The sequence below is a fragment of the Oryctolagus cuniculus genome, chromosome 4 (genome assembly GCF_051225735.1).
Source record: "Oryctolagus cuniculus isolate XC-2025 breed Fujian yellow rabbit chromosome 4, ASM5122573v1, whole genome shotgun sequence".
Lineage (NCBI taxonomy): Eukaryota > Metazoa > Chordata > Mammalia > Lagomorpha > Leporidae > Oryctolagus > Oryctolagus cuniculus.
Window position 1 is genome coordinate 169,285,661 of NC_142870.1, and position 17,082 is coordinate 169,302,742.

The following is a 17,082-nucleotide window of genomic DNA, read 5'->3' on the forward strand; positions in this document are numbered from 1 at the left end:
TTTTTTTCTTAAAAAAATTGTTTTTAGCCTTTACTGTAGTTTTTTAAGACTTTTTCTTTAATATTTGTTTATTTACTTGGAAGGCAGTTACAGAGAGAGAAAAACAGAAATATTAATCTTCCATCTACTGTTGTAGCTGCAGTATCTGTGGCTGGGCCAGGCTGAAGCCAGCAGCCTGGAACTACGTTTGGGTCTCCCGCGTGGGTGGCAGGGGCCCACGCACTTGAGTCATCGTCCTCTGCCTTCCCAGGTGCATTAGCAGAAAGCTGGATCGGAAGCAGAAAACCTGGGACGGCAGCCGGTGCTCCAGTATGGAATGCTGATGTCTCCGGCAGCGGCTCAACCCTCTGTGCCACCACAGCAGCCCCAAGACTTTATTAAGAGCAGTTTCAGGCTCAGCCGATTGAGAGGAAGGTGTCTCCCTCTGCACGCACCCCCCACAACCTCCCCGCTGTCAGTGCCTCTGCCCGGAGTGGAGCGTCTGTTAGTGTTAATGGACTACACCGGCACCTCCTAAACAGAGTCCACAGCTTACATTAGGTCCACTTTTGGTGTTGTCCATTGTGTGGATTTGGACAAGTTGTGGTCTCATAAAGAGTATTTTCACTGCCCTAAAAATTCTTCCAGTTCTTCCAGTTTATCCCTCCTCTCTGCAGCCCCTGGTCTTTTTCCCTCTCTGTAGTTTTGCCCTTTCTAGAAAGTCAGAGTTGGAATCCTAACCTCTCAGATTCTTCATGCAGTGTATATTTAGCCCAGGGGCCAGATTCTGTTTGGGATCTGGAGATAATGCAGTGAACAAAACAGAGGTAGTCTTTGTCCTTCCTGAGCTTATAGTCTACTAGGGGAGAAAACAGCATGATAAATACATGCTGTGAGATGGCTGAATGCTGTGAAGTCAATCTGGAACTAGGAAAGAGGGTAGCCATTGACTGGACGTGTTACTTTCAGATGAGGTAATCTGTCAGGGCCTGGGATGAGCCTGTGTTTGAAAAGAGACCTGAAGGGGCCGGCACCATGGCACACTAGGTTAACCCTCCTCCTGCGGTGCCGGCATCCCATATGGGTTCCGATTCTAGTCCCGGCTGCTCCTCATCCGATCCAGCTCCCTGCTAATGCATCTGGGAAAGCAGAAGAAGATGGCCCAAGTCCTTGGGCCCCTGCACCCACGTGGGAGACCGGGAAGAAGCTCCTGGCTCCTGGCTTTGGGTTGGTGCAGCTCCGGCCATTGCAGCCATTTGGAGAGTGAACCAACGGAAGGAAGACCTCCCTCTCTCTCTCTCTCCTCTCATTCTGTGTAACTCTAGCTCTCAAATAAACAAAGAAAAAAGAAAAAGAAGAGAGACCTGAATCCAGGAGGTGTGCCATGTGATCTAGGGTGGGAGGATTCCAGCCAGAGAGAATGGCATGGGCAGAGGACCCGACGCCAGGGGCAGTGTTCAGTGAGAGATCATTGTGGCTGGAGCTAGATGGGGAGAATGGTAGGGGACAAAGTCAGAGGTAGCCAGGGGCGGGACAGGTAAAACAAGGCTGCCTTGGGGGAAGGCTTCCTGAGGTGTGGAGGGTCAGAGCACACAGAGTTGTGCTGGCTTTGCCCATCAGCTGTGTCCACCCCACGTGGAAATGGCGTTTGCTCTTCAGAGGCCCTGGAAGTGTTCTGTTGTTGGTTCCAGCAGCTGCCCTGTGGGCCTGACTTTCCCTTTACGTTTTTCCTTTTCTTTCTTGAAAGCGGGTTAGGCCACACCAGTGTCTCCTTTGAGTCCTCCTTCCCCTGCAGACCTTGTGTCTGTTTTCCTCCTGGTAGTGTCTACAGACAACACCCCGCGTCTTCTGTGTCTAATCAAACTCTTTATTTTTCTGTCTTTGTGACCCAGAAGGGCAGGCAGTCTGTTTCCTGGAGTCACGGCCTTTTTATAGCTAGAGGGAGCCTTGAGATAACCCATGGTCCACCCTCTGCCTGCAGGTCAGCCCAGTGAGGCCTAAAGTGGTAGATGGTATACAAAGACCGCACGTGTAGTAAGCAGCCGATCATCTACCACGCAACGTAGCGCTCTGCATTGCATGGCCGGTGTTCCAGAGAGGGTCCCGTCACTGGAGTCCCTGAAATGAGAGGCGTGGAGATGCCTGATCGAACGGCGCTGGGCGTGCAGCACGCTGCCTCCCCCGTGGCCCAGTGAAGACTGAGCTTTGCTCCTTACAGCTTCGTGTCTTCTTGTGCTGTGCTCTGAGATGGGTGCTTCACTTGGAATTGACTTGTCTTTTTTCTGTTTTTCTTTGTCTTCCAGAAGAAAAATTTGCCCAAGCGGTCTGTTTTTTGCTGGTAGACCTATATATATTAACCTACCAAGCTGAGAAGGCTTTGCATCTTCTTGCAGTCCTAGAAAAAATGATATCACAAGGCAACAATAATAAAAACGGGAAGAATGAGGTGAGTGTTCACAGTGATCAGAGTTAAAAATTTAAGTATGGTTAATGTTTGTGATTATGAAGTATTTTAAAAGCTTCATTGAGTTATAATTCACATACCATAAACTTCATCGTTTTAAACTGTGTAACTGAGTGTTTTCTTAGCATACTCACAGAGTTCACAGTCAGCACCGCCAAAACGTTTCCTCCTGCCCGAAAGCAACCGCGTCCCCGTTAGCACTCACTCCATGTATTTCTTCCTCCCTTCAGCTCCTGGTAGCAACTAATCTACTACTAGTAGTAGTAGTAGTAGTAGTAGTAGTAGTAACTTACCATGGTAACCATTTAAATTTTTTTTTTAAATTTATAACAGAGAGATCTGTCCTTCACTCACCCAGTGCCTGCACTAGCTAGGGCTGAGCCAGGCTAAAACCAGGAGCCTGCGCCCTCATCCGAGTCTCCCACATGGGTGGCGGGAGCCCAGGTACTTGAGCCATCACCTGTTGCCTGCCAAGTTGCTAGATTGGGAAGCCGAGCTAAGAATCAAACCAGGCAGTCCGGTGTGGGTGCAGGCATACCAAGTAGCATCTTAACCACTGCACCAAACACCCACCCTAATTTGTCAGTCTCTGGGGAGTTCCCGTTCTGGGTGTCTCACGGAGCTGGAATCATGGGACCTGTTGTGACTGGCTTCTCTCACATAGGATAATGCTTTCTGGTTCTTCCACATTGTATCGTGTCCCTGATTCTTTTTCAGGTACTTTGTCCGTTTTCAAGATGGACAGATAGGGACTGGCACTATGGGGTAGCAAGTAAAACGCCTGTGACACCAGCGTCCGTATAGGGCTGGTTCAAGACCCGGATGCTCCATTTCCAATCCAGCTCCGTGCGAATGGCCTAGGAAAGCAATGGCTTCAGATTAGTGCAGTCGTGGCGGCCTTTTGGGGGGTGAACCAACAGAAGGAAGACCTTTCTCTCTGTCTCTCTCACTGTCTAACTCTGCCTGTCAAAATAAATAAATAAATATCTCTCATTACCCTTTTCAACCTAACAAGTGTATCTGTGTAAGGAATTTCACTTGAATGTCTTAGCTTTATTTCTAAATGTTGTGTGGTAAAGTAATTTGTTTTTATATTAGGTAAAATATATCTGTTTTTATACTTTTAATGTCTGTTGACATACAGTTTAGTTCAGCCCGTGTTTATATACTCTGCTCAGCACTGGTGTGACAAAATTGAAAACATTGTAATTGTTGCCTTCAAGGATCTCAGGTCTGGGAGGTGGTAGATGAAGCAACATCTGCTTATGGCTAGGGAAGAAGAGGGTTAGGGAACGGGTCGTGTCGGCCTTGGAAGATGGTAGCAGTCTGACCACTCAGAAGAGAAGTGGCAGAGAATTCCACACGAAGGGTGTGAGCACTCTGTCGGTGAAGTGGGCAGAACCCGAGCACTGTAGTCGAGAGTAGTAGGGCTTGCTGTGGGCAGTGTGCGTGTGGGTCATAGCTTGAAGATCTTTGGACACTGAACTAGAAAGTTAGGGTTTGAGGGGCCGGCGTTGTGGCACAGCAGGTTAAGCTGCCACCTGCGACGCCGGCATCCCATGTGAGCACTGGTTCTGTTGAGTCCTGGCTGCTCCGTGTCAGTCCAGCTCCCTGCTCATGTGCCTGGGAAAGCATGAAAGACGGCAGAAGTGCCTGGGCCCCTGCACCCACACGGAGGACCCTGACGGTTCCAGGCTCCTGGCTTCGGCCTGGCCCAGCCCTGGCCGTTGTGGCCGTTTGGGGAGTGAACCAGTGGATGAAAGATACTTTTGAAGATACCTCTGTCTCTCCCTCTTTCTCTTTAACTCTGCCTTTCAAATAAATAAATCTTTTTTTTTTTCTTTTTTTAAATTAAGTTAGGATTTGATGTTGTTGGCAATGTTTATAGCACAGAGGTTTTTAAGTAGGTAGTAATAGGATCTGTTCTGGGTTTGTGAGAGGCAGGCTGAGTAATATCCATGTCTGTTAAAACTGAGCTCGTCAGTGTGCTCACCTGTGCACTGCTGACTGGTTCATCCTCACTCCAGGCTGTGGACCTGGACCTCTGGGAATAGGACTCAGGCCTCTGCGGTTTTAAGTGCTCTCCAGGTGATTTCAAGTGGCTCACTTGAAAATCACTGATTTACATGATGGTCAGAAATACTCAATTTCGGTTACTGTTGTTTTCCTCCTTGTAGACCGGTAACAATACCAGCAAAGATGGATCAAATCACAAAGCTGAGAGTGGAGCTATGATAGAAGCCGCGAAGTCAAAGATACATCAGGTAGTGTTGGTGCTGAAGGCGGGTCGTGTGTGCACGTTCTTTGCACTTAGCAACGGTGGGGTGGTGCTGTCGCCAGAGCTGGGCGTCATTCAAGGCATGTGTCTGTGCTTGGCTGTGAAGTGTTGGGATTTAGAAGCACATTAATTCTCCTAAATGCATTTCGCTTAAGGTAATGTAATTTCTTTTTAAATTATATGTATAGAAAAAGGTTGATGGAATCTTTGGAATTAGGTATAAATTTTATTCTACCATCTCTGTGGGTTTTTAGTGTATATTCCAACGCTGCATTCAAATAGAATATTTAAGATACTTTGACACTTGCTTCTGCAGCCACCTGGTGTAACTGTGTTGTGAACAGGTTGGGTCCAGTTCAGTAAGTACATAAATGGACTGTAGTTCTTACGGACTAAGAGCATCTTTTCTTTGGCAGTACAAAGTGAGAGCTTATATCCAGATGAAGTCCTTGAAGGCCTGCAAAAGGGAGATCAAGTCAGTCATGAACACAGCTGGAAATGTAAGTTTCTGCGGCCTTCCCTGCGTTCCGGTTTGTGGCTCCTGTTTAGACTGCACATGTCTGTCAGTTTTAAATGATCTTAGTCTGTTGTGTATACTCCCAGAAAAAAATTCATTACCGAGCTGAGAAGTACTGCTCATGCTGTGTCTATGTTCAGCTGTGCCTGCAGTTTAAATAATACACATTTAAACATTTATTTATTTGAGAAGCAGACAGAGACAGAGCTACCGCATGCAGGTTCACCCGCCAGATGCCCACAACAACTGGAGCTGGGTGGGCCAGTGCCATGAACCATCATGGCTGCCTCCCACGGTCTGCGCTGGCAGGAAGCTGAAGTCTGGAGCCGGAGCTGGCAATCAAGCCCAGGCACTCCACCTGTAAGGGATACGGATGTTTCATGTGCTAAGCAGAATGCCTGCTCCCTAATATGGTGGTTTTTTCAGCTAAAATTATAGAAAGCATTGCCCCTCTATATGTAGCTTTTGGTTTGTTTTGGGTTTTTTTATACTATTGAACCTCCTATCAAGGTACTTTCATTTTTTTAAAAGATGTATTTATTTATTTGAAAGAGTTACACAGAGAGAGAGGAGAGGCAGAGAGAGAGAGAAAGAGAGGTCTTCCATCTGCTGGTTCACTCCCCAGTTGGCCGCAACGGCTGGAGCTGTGCCAATCTGAAGCCAGGAGCCAGGAGCTTCTTCCGGGTCTCCCATGCAGGTGCAGGGACCCAAGGACTTGGGCCATCTTCTACTGCTTTCCCGGGCCACAGCAGAGAGCTGGATCAGAAGTGGAGCAGCCGGGTCTCGAACCGGCGCCCATATGGGATGCCGGCGCTTCAGGCCACAACATTAACCCACTGCACATAGCGCTGGCCCCACTACTTTCATTTTTTTAAGATTTATTTATTTATTTACTTGAGAGAGTTAAAGACAGAGAGGGAGAGACAAGAAAGGTCTTTCATCCACTGATTGACTCCTTAGATGGCTGCTAGGGCCGGAGGTGGGCTGATTGGGCCACCCAAGCACTTGGGCCATCTTCCATTGCTTTCCCAGGCCGTAGCAGAGAGCTTGGTCAGAAGAGGAGCAGCTGGGACTTGAACCAGCGCCCATATGGGATGCGGGCGCTGCAGCCGGTGGCCTTACCCGCTACACCACAGTGCCAGCCCCTGTATGTAGCTTTCAAAACTATTTTAAACAGCTGCTGAGTGTTCTGGGAATGGTTTCTTATAATTCACTCAAACATTTTACTAATATTAAATATAGTTATTTCAGAGTTTTTGGTGTTATACTCAAAACATTAATTAAAGGTTTAACAGTCAAATTGTAGCCTTAGCTTGACAATAACTTTGACTTGACTTGTACTAGAGTATTTGAAATGTAAGTCCTCCTTCCTTTGACCCCCTCCACCTGCTCTTGCATTGATGCTCAGTTTCTAAGATGATGTGGGGAGGGAGTGGAATCCTGAGCAGTCTTGCTTTCAGGAGCGTTAACTTGAGAAGGGTGAAGCTGGGAGGAGATGCAGCTAGGGATGTCGGGCAGGACCCAGGCGAGCCACTGGCTCAGTACCCCAGTGGTGTCAGAACAACTGTGGCCTAGTGATAAGGCCGAGGAGAGAAAGGCCTAACTGGTCACGCTTGGAGGAGGCCAGAGTCACAGAGGAAGATGAAGATACTAATCCTCAGTATGATGTCAGACCCGAATCAGGGAGGTCCTCAGGCAGACATGCTGCCACCTAGAGTAGCCTCGATAACCCCGATCTCTTGGAGTAGTACTCGAGAGCGGGTGGGAGGCAGAGCCGAGGGCGCCCTGGGAGTTGGAGGGAAGCCTGTGCTGAGCTGAAGTGGTTAAATACTGAGACGGGTTCCGCGAGTCCTCTCGGATGGGTCCTGGGTCTCCGGGTGCTCTAGCGCTCTCAGCAGGTCCTGTTTTGAGGGTCCTCCGCTGTAGGGATTCTTAGCACTGCTGAATGGTGAGGCGTAATCCAAAACATGATCTCGAAACAGGATTGGCAGCGGCAGATCAGGCTTCCGTTAGAAAATTCCTCCATTCGTGGAATGACACTTTTTTGTTTCCTAGTCGGAAAAGTATTCAATTATTTAGGGTTCTATTTTTATTTTATTTTATTTTATTTTTTTAAGATTTATTTGAAAGAGTTACACAGAGAGAGAAGGAGAGACGGGGGTGGTGGTCTTCCATCTCTGGTTCACTCCCCAATTGGCCACAACGGCTGGATCTGAGCCAATCCGAAGCCGGGAACCAAGAGCCTCCTCTGGGTCTCCCACACTTTACAGGGGTCCAAGGACTTGGGCCATCCTCCGTTGCTTTCCCAGGCCTTAGCAGAGAGCTGGATCAGAAGAGGAGCAGCTGGGACTCGAACCAGCACCCATATGTGATGCCAACACTTCAGGCCAGGGCTTTAACCTGCAGTACCACAGCGCTGCCCCTCAGTTATTAGGGTTCTAAGTAGGGGAGCTTACCAGACCCTACCAAACACTGAGATGAAAGAGCCAGTTTATGCTTTCACATTGGCTTCTGGTGGGCGCTGTTATATTTGAAGACAGTTTAATGTCCTCAGGCTGTAATCTTGGACAATGTATGTTACTTTTTTTTTTTTTTAACAGGTTTCAGTTTTTTTAGATTGTGAGAGCATTGAGGAATTTGGACTGTAGTGTTTGTGGCCACGACTTAACCGACTCCTTTATCCTCCCAAGCAGTTCCAGTGCCGCGGGACGGAGTTGTGATCTCGCATTCGACACCTGAAACCAAGTAATAAACAACTCCCGTGTTTCCTTTGCAGTCGGCACCCTCTCTCTTTCTTAAAAGCAATTTCGAGTACTTGCGGGGCAATTACCGGAAAGCTGTGAAGCTCCTAAACAGTTCCAACATCGCCGAGCACCCAGGATTCATGAAAACAGGTAAAGAAAATTGGTGAAACGTCATTATTTTTTTTTCCTGGTTCTTTTATACATTATTCTTTGGAGTTTGTTTTTTGGGTTTTTTGTTTCTTAGTGTTTTCCTGGACCGCTCTTCAGTGAATTATGCCTATCTTGAAATAAAATTTTTTAATATTTCCGCTGCAGAAATATTAAAATATGTTGGTGTTTCAGTTGATGACCCCTTCCTTAAGAAGCCACCTCACTTCTTTCTCTTTTCTTAGCCTCTTTCATCTTCTTTGTAATTTTTATTTGCTTATTTGAAAGAGAGTATAAGAGTTGGCTCTGCTGGCTTTCCCCTCAAGGGGGCTGAGTGGAGTGGAGGCTGGAGCTAGGACCAGGGAAGGGAATTGAGATCTCCCACGTGGGCACCAGGGACCCGATTTCTTGAGCCGTCGCTGCGGCCTCCCAGGGTCTGTCTTAGGAAGCCGAAGTTCAGAGTTGGAGGCAGGCGTCAGCCTGGGCCCTCTGAGGTGTGATGTGACTGACGGGGATTCCCAGTTGGCGTCCTAACCACTAGACACATCCCCCACCACTCATTTTGTATTTTTAATACTAGCTTAGAAATTATATCAAGGGCATGAGGTCCTTGGGCTCTGTGAAGTGAGACTTTTTTTTAAAGATTGATTTATTTATTTGAAAGGCAGAGAGAAATCTTCCATCTTCCGGTTCACTCCCGGTGTGGCCTCAACAGGCTGGAACTGAGCCTGTCTGAAGCCAGGAGCTTCTTCCAGGTCTGCCACATGGGTGCAGGGACCCAAGGACTTGGGCCATCCTCCATTGCTTTCCTAGGCATGTTAACAAGGACCTGGATCCAAAGTAGAGTACCCAGGACTCAAACCGGTGCCCATATGAGATGCTGGCATAGCAGACGGTGGCTTTACCCACTACGCCACATCAGCCCAGAAGTGAGACCTTTTAAGCAACTGAGATAATGTTTTTACACTTTTGCTTTTCTCCCATAAAAGCAATGAGTAATGTGATTCTTTAGACTATTAACTATATTTAAAATATTTCTTTTCTTTTTTTTTTTTTTTTGACAGGCAGAGTTAGAAAGAGAGAGAGAGACAAAAAGGTCTTCCTTCCATTGGTTCACCCCCCAAATGGCCGCTACAGCTGGCGCAGTGCGCCAATCCGAAGCCAGGAGCCAGGCACTTCCTCCTGGTCTCCTATGCGGGTGCAGGGCCCAAGGACCTGGGCCATCCTCCACTGCACTCCCGACCGGGACTAGAACTGCGGCTCACTAGGCTAATCCTCCGCCTTGTGGCGCCGGCACACCAGGTTCTAGTCCCGGTCGGGGCGCTGGATTCTGTCTCGGTTACCCCTCTTCCAGGCCAGCTCTCTGCTGTGGCAGGGAGTGCAGTGGAGGATGGCCCAAGTACTTGGGCCCTGCACCGCATGGGAGACCAGGAGAAGCACCTGGCTCCTGCCATCGGATCAGTGCGGTGCGCCGGCTGCCGCGGCCGGCAGCAGTGGCCATTGGAGGGTGAACCAACGGCAAAAAGGAAGACCTTTCTCTCTGTCTCTTCTCTCACACTATCCACTGTCTGTCAAAAGACACACACACACACACACACACACAAAACCAAAAAAAAAAAGAAAGAAAAAGAAAAGAAAGGCAAAATGACAGAGCGAGACAGAAAAAGCAATCATCCGTCCACTGGTGCAGCAGCCAGGACTGGGCCAGGCTGAAGCCAGGAGCCCAGAACTGCATTAAGGTCTAAAATATTGCTATAAAAGTAGGAAGATAATTGTTGTATTTATTCTTGCCTCTGTTTAGAAAGTCTTAATAAATTGCTTAATAATAATGTTAACATGAAAGATAAAAATTGTGGCTGCCATTTAGGTCTATATTACTACTATGAGAAGAGAGAAGGGAAATAAGGTGTTTAAAAAGTGAGGGTGGGCAGGCATATTGGACAGCAGTTAAGACGCCACTTGGGTGGCCCACATCCCGTATCGGAGTGCCTGGGTTTGAGCCCTACTCAGCTTTGTGCTAGCACACATCGTGGGAGGCAGCAGGTGGTGGCTCACGTAATTGGGTGGCTGCCCCCTGTGTAGAACCACATGGAGTTCCAGGCTCCTCGCTTCAACCTCACCCAACCCCAGTTGTTTTGAGCATTTGGAAAGTAAACCAGCAGAATGTCCAAAAAAAATAAAGAAATGAGGGTAAACTACTCAGAATGTTTTGGGATTGGCTTTGGCAGATTAATCCGCCCATGTAATACCAGCATCCCAAATGAGCACTGGTTCAAGTCCCAGCTGCTTCACTTCCATTCCAGCTCCCTGCAAATGCTCCTGGGAAAGCAGTATAAAATGGCCTGAGTGCTTGGGCACACAGGGCCACCCGTGTGCCAGCCCTGGATAGAGCTCCTGTCTCCTGGCTTCATCTTTGCCCTTCCTTGGCCATTGCAGCCCCTGGGGAGTGAACCAGCAGCTAGAAGTCTTTGTGTATCTCTTGTTCTCTCTGTCACACTGTAAAGAGCAGAGAACAAGATCGTCCATCCTCTAGTTCCCTCCCCAAAAGCCCTTGTCAGCAACGAGCTGGGCCAGGTTGAAACCAGGAGCCTGGAACCTTGTCTGTTCTCTGGGGTGGGTGGCTGGGACCTGGGTCGCGGAGCTCCTGCTCCCTCCCAGGGTGTGTACCGGCAGGAAGTAGGAGCTGGAAGCAGGGTGAGGCAGGTGTGGGTGTGCCTGTGCCTTGCAGGTTCCGATACACACAGCAGAGCACACGCAGGCAAACCTGCCCTCATGCACCTTCCAGCTCACTGGAGTCGTGGAAGGTGGAGGAAGGCGGTTTGTTTCCTGTAGTTTTCTCATGGGCATTCTTTTTGTTGTAAGTACCCATTTCTAGTTCTGCCGAATTTTAAATTTTGATGCTTAGACTGTCCTAGTGTCCCCTCAGAAGCCCTCTGACACTGAAAACAAAGGGATCTCTCAAACTGAAAGGTGCTGTGCTTTGAGAGGGCTTTGGCCCAGGGCTGCCTTCAGGCAGGTTTCTGTGGCACCGTCAGTCTCTAAAGTGCAACCAGGAGCAGAGACCGTGGCTGACCAGTGCTGGACAGCATAAAATACGGGGTCCCGGGTAACGCCGCCACCTGCAGTGCTGGCATCCCAACTGGGCGAGGTTGGTGACCCAGCTGCTCCGCTTCCGATCCAGCTCCCTGCTAATGGCTGGAGAAAACAGTGGAAGATGCCCAAGTGTTTGGGCCCTGACACCCATTTGGAAGACCTCGGATGAAGCTCCTGAATTTGGCCTAACTCAGCCCTGGCTGCTGCACCCATCTGGAGAGTGAACCAGTGCATGGAACACCTCTCTCTTCCTCTCTCCCTCTGTAACTCTTTCAAATAAAAAAAAAAAAAATCTTTTTAAAAAGTGAAGTAGTAGGGAAAAGTTTATATAGTTATGTATTTTATATAATGCTATTTTTCAGTTACTGGATTTGAAATGTAATTTGTTTCCCATGTATGGACGTTTCTTGCTGCTGACAAAATGTTTATTAGGCAAGATGTGGAAAAGGTTTCCTTCAGTCGTCCACAGTGCAGTAACCCAGCAGCACCGCCTTGAAACGTTATAATGTGTTTCTAAGCTTAGTGTATCTCTTTAATATATTGTTATTTGTTCGTCAAAAATATATCAGAAGAGGGGCCAACGTTGTGGCACAGTGTTTAAACTGCCACCTACAACATTGAGATCTCGGATGAGAACTGGTTCAAGTCTCAGCTGCTCCATTTCCAATCCGGCTCCCTGCTAATGCGCCTGGGAAAGCAGTGGAAGACGGCTGGAGTGTTTGGGCCCTGCTACCACATGGGAGATCCAAATCCAGTTCCTAGCTCTTGACTGGCCTGGCCCAGCCACAGCAATTGCAGCCATTTGGAAAGTAAACCAGTGGATGGAGGATTCATTCTCTCTCTCTCGATCTCTCTCTGTCTCCTCTCTCTAACTCTGCCTTTCAAATAAATAAATAAACTTTTAAAAGAACATATGGGCCGGCGCCGCGGCTCACTAGGCTAATCCTCCGCCTTGCGGCACCGGCACACTGGGTTCTAGTCCCGGTCGGGGCGCCGGATTCTGTCCCGCTTGCCCCTCTTCCAGACCAGCACTCTGCTGTGGCCAGGGAGTGCAGTGGAGGATGGCCCAAGTGCTTGGCCCTGCACCCCATGGGAGACCAGGAGAAGCACCTGGCTCCTGCCATCAGATCAGCGCGGTGCACCGGCCGCGGCGGCCACTGGAGGGTGAACCAACGGCAAAGGAAGACCTTTCTCTCTGTCTCTCTCTCTCACTATCCACTCTGCCTGTCAAAAAATTAAAAAAAAAAAAAAAAAAAAGAGCATATGTATGTATACACACATGTATGCATATATAGAAAGAAAGGGTTGGTATTCTGGTATAGGGGGTTGAGCCTCCAGTGTCGCATGTCAAGAGTACCAGTTTGAGTCCCAGCTGATCCAGGTCCATGCCTGGGAAAACAGTGGAAGGTGGCCCAAGCCCTGGGGCTCCTGCTACCCATGCGGGAAACCCCAATGGAGTTCCTGGCTCCTCACGTCACCTGGCCCAGCATAGCTGTTGTGGCCATTTAGGAAGTGAACTGCCTTTCCAATAAACAAGTCTTTAAATATGTATGTATAAATAAATCTCCATATTTAAATATGCATTACATATAATCTCAGTAGAACCTTTTGTTTTTAGTATTAAGCAATGAATACCCTGCTTATTAACTGTCATTCTAGTCATTTGATATCATTGAAGAAAAGATATGGACTGTGAAGTAAAGTAGCCATTTAGAAAAAGAAAACGAAAACTTGGATTCCTGTCATTACACCAGAGTAAAATCCAGGAAGATGAAGGAAGGGTTAAAATAAGAAGAAAAAAGTGAAAAAGAAAACCTGTATGAATAGTTTAATTTTGTGCTAGGGAAGGTTTGACTAAACATTCATTATCCAAAATCCAAATACCACAGAATTTAGAAAAGATTACTGCATTTGACCACATAACAATGTTAAACTTTTTTCTGATTAAAAACATAAACACACATAGACATACTGAACCAAGTCACAAAACAGATGATAAACGTCGTGGGCAGGGATATTTGAAACAGATGTCACAGAAGGTTTCTCTAACATAAAGCCGAGTGGTGACCATTAGGGAAACGCCTGTACCACAGGAAGCAGCGGCGTACAGGCTGAGAGGCATCGGATGCCTGATAAACAAGGGTACAGCGATGTTTTCAGACCTCTGGATTCGAGTAACAGTGGAAGCTGAGGAGTAGCAGGCAAGAGCAGTATTTTGTGTACTTTGTTCTGTGCATTCTTGGTGTTCTTCCTGTAGTGTGTTTTGGGAGTAGGATTTTGAGGCAGAGGTTAGGGCGCCGCTTAGGATGTCTTCGTGCTACCCTGGCTGTGTGGGCTCGAGTCCCAGCTCCCCTCTGACCCAGCTTCCTGCTGATGCTCACCTGGGAGGCGGCAGGTGATGGCCCAGGTGCTTGGGTCCCTGCCACCCATGTGGGAGACCCAGATTGAATTCCAGGTTCCTGACGTCAGCCTGGCCAGCCATTTGGGAAGTGAATCAGCAGATAGATAGGAGACCTTGGTGTGTGTCGGTGTCTGTCTGTCTGTCTGTCTCTCTCTCTCGCTTTCTCTCTGCCCCCCATGTCTCTTACTGTCTGCCTTTCAGATTTTACATACACACGGGCTGTTTTCAGATGTATTTGTTCATTATTTCCAGTTTCTACGTAGTATTTCACTGTACGGGTGCAATTATTAAAAAGTAGACACCAGTGAGAGAGAGAAGAGCTCTCATCTGCTGGCTCACCTCCCAGATGCTCACAATAGCCAGGCTGGGCCAGGCTGAAGCGGGGACTCAGTCCCTGTCCACAGGGTTCAAGTACTTGGACCATCACCTGCTGCCACTGGAGTCAGCAGTGGAGCCAGGACGCAGGCCCAGACACTCCAATATTACGCAGGTGTCCAAGCAGCATTTTGAACTGCTAGGCCAAAGCACACCTCTTTTATTACCTTTATTGTATTTTTAAAATTTATTTACTTATTTGAAAGAGTTACAGAGAGAGGGAAAGATATTCCATCCATTGGTTCACTCCCTACGTGGCCTCAACTGTTGGGGCTGGTGCTGGGACTGGGCCAGGCAGCAGCCAGGAGCCAGGAGGTTCTTCTGGATCTCCCACGTGGGTACAGCACTTGGGCCATCTTCTTGCTGCTTTCCCAGGCGCTTTAACAGGAGGCTGGATCAGAAGCTGAGCACCTGGGACTTGAACTGGCACCCAGATGGGATGCCGACACTGCAGATGGCAGCCTAACCCGCTGTGCCACAGCACTGGTCCCTTTTACCTTTCCTAGTAGAGGTTCTCTTTGAAAAGGAGTTTAAGGTTGTTTGAGAGCGTCCTGAGCTTCAGCTGCCTCGTGAACTGTGCAAGGACAGAGTGGGCCTGCACTGCACGCTGCGTTGCCTCCTCCTGCTGAGCCAGATTCTCCCATGACGGATCCAAACCCTGACATTCCCATGAACGGTTTCATTTGTGTTTTTCTTAGGTGAATGCCTGAGGTGTATGTTCTGGAACAATCTGGGTTGCATCCACTTTGCCATGAGCAAGCACAATCTGGGGATTTTCTACTTTAAGAAGGCCCTGCAGGAGAATGATAACGTCTGTGCACAGCTCAGTGCAGGCAGCGCTGACCCGGGTGAGTGCACACGGGGGCGGGTGGTTGTTACTACCTGTGCACAGCCCAGTGCAGGCAGCGCTGACCTGGGTGAGTGCACACGGGGGTTGTTACTACCTGTGCACAGCTCAGTGCAAGCAGAGCTGACCCGGGTGAGTGCACACGGGGCCGGGGGGTTGTTACTACCTGTGCACAGCTCAGTGCAGGCAGCGCTGACCCGGGTGAGTGCACACGGGGCAGGGGGTTGTTACTACCTGTGCACAGCTCAGTGCAGGCAGCGCTGACCCGGGTGAGTGCACACGGGGCGGGGGGTTGTTACTACCTGTGCACAGCTCAGTGCAAGCAGAGCTGACCCGGGTGAGTGCACACGGGGCCGGGGGGTTGTTACTACCTGTGCACAGCTCAGTGCAGGCAGCGCTGACCCGGGTGAGTGCACACGGGGCAGGGGGTTGTTACTAGCTGTGCACAGCCCAGTGCAGGCAGCGCTGACCCGGGTGAGTGCACACGGGGCGGGGGGTTGTTACTACCTGTGCACAGCCCAGTGCAGGCAGCGCTGACCCGGGTGAGTGCACATGGGGGCAGGGGGTAGTTGTTACTACCTGTGCACAGCCCAGTGCAGGCAGCGCTGACCCGGGTGAGTGCACACGGGGGGTTGTTACTACCTGTGCACAGCTCAGTGCAGGCAGCGCTGACCTGGGTGAGTGCACACGGGGGGTTGTTACTACCTGTGCTCAGCCCAGTGCAGGCAGCGCTGACCCAGGTGAGTGCACACGGGGGCAGGGGGGTTGTTACTACCTGTGCACAGCCCAGTGCAGGCAGCGCTGACCCGGGTGAGTGTACACGGGGGCGGGGGGTTGTTACTAGCTGTGCACAGCCCAGTGCAGGCAGCGCTGACCCGGGTGAGTGCACACGGGGGTTGTTACTAGCTGTGCACAGCCCAGTGCAGGCAGCGCTGACCCGGGTGAGTGCACACGGGGGGTTGTTGTTACTAGCTGTGCACAGCCCAGTGCAGGCAGCGCTGACCCGGGTGAGTGCACACGGGGGGTTGTTGTTACTAGCTGTGCACAGCCCAGTGCAGGCAGCGCTGACCCAGGTGAGTGCACACGGGGGCGGGGGGTTGTTGTTACTACTTGGAGGAGAGCATGGTTTTTTTTTAAAGAGTAATTTACTTTTCGAATGGCAGTTAGAGGAAGAAAGAAATAATCCGTCTGCTGGTCCACCCCCCAAATAGCCACAGCAGTCGGAGCCAGGAGCATCCTAGTTTCCCTTGAGGGGGCAGGGCCCAAGCGCCTGGCCGTCTTCCACTGCTTTCCCAGGAGCATTAGCAGGGATCCAGATCTGAAGTGGGGCAGCTGGGACTCAGCCAGCGTTCATGGGGGACGCCAGCACTGCAGGCAGCGGCTTAACCTGCTGAGCCACAGCGCTGGGACACTGACAGTGAAAAGCATGACTTAAAGAGCAAGAATGCTCTGGTCAAGACACAGCATGTGGCCCTGCGTACGGCTAACGATGATCCCGACTTCTAGAAGGTGCTGTTGCTTTGAATAGCGAGGCATTAGGAGTAATTTTGAATTGTTAAAAATTTAGCTAGATTCTATTTTTCATGGATTTGAAAATCAGTAATTACTAAAGGTAGTGTTGTAAATCAGAATATTTGATTCAAAATTAAGTGTCCTTTTTCCATTAATTTATTTAGAAAGCACAGAGATCTTCCATTTTCTGATTCGTTCCCCAAATGTCTGCAACAGTCCGAGCTTGGCCATTCTGAAGCCAGCAGCCCGGGACTCTGTCCAGGTCTCCCCCATGGATGGCAGGGACCCAGCTGCTGAGCCATCCCCTGCTGCCTCCCAGGGTGCAGATTAGAGGAAGCCGTATCAGAGGTGGAGCCAGGACTGAAACTTGGTCTCTCTGATATGAGATGCGGGTGTCCCGAGGGGCATCTTAACTGCTGCACCAAATAGCTGCCCAAAAACTTAAAGACCAAATTAGTTTTATTGTAGCTTCTTTGCAGAGTTTACCTTGGGTACCACTGGCAATGTCTGATACTCTTTAAGCAAACTCCTAAAGTTTACTCTTTTTTTTTAAATTATTTATTTGGAAGGCAAAGCTGGAGATAGAGCCTTAGAGAGATCAATCTTGAATTCTCTGGTTCACTCCCTACATGGCTGCAACATGTAGACCTGGGTTAGGCCCAAGCCAGGAACTCTAATGGGGTCTCCCACATGGGTGGCAGGAGCCCAGGCACTTGAGCCACCCT

The 17,082-nt window shown here is 49.3% G+C and overlaps 1 protein-coding gene across 6 annotated transcripts in view; it reads left to right on the forward strand.

Annotated features, from left to right (window-relative positions):
• The window catches only part of CNOT10 (CCR4-NOT transcription complex subunit 10), an 83,092-nt gene that overhangs the window by 32,881 nt on the left and 33,129 nt on the right, over positions 1-17,082 (forward strand). For all 6 annotated transcript variants that reach the window (XM_008266104.4, XM_070072908.2, XM_089331221.1 and 3 more), the window contains 5 exons: positions 2,283-2,425; positions 4,621-4,707; positions 5,138-5,221; positions 8,015-8,132; positions 14,697-14,846. In XM_008266104.4, coding sequence (XP_008264326.3) covers positions 2,283-2,425; positions 4,621-4,707; positions 5,138-5,221; positions 8,015-8,132; positions 14,697-14,846 — 582 coding nt within the window. The remainder of the gene's footprint in view (positions 1-2,282; positions 2,426-4,620; positions 4,708-5,137; positions 5,222-8,014; positions 8,133-14,696; positions 14,847-17,082) is intronic.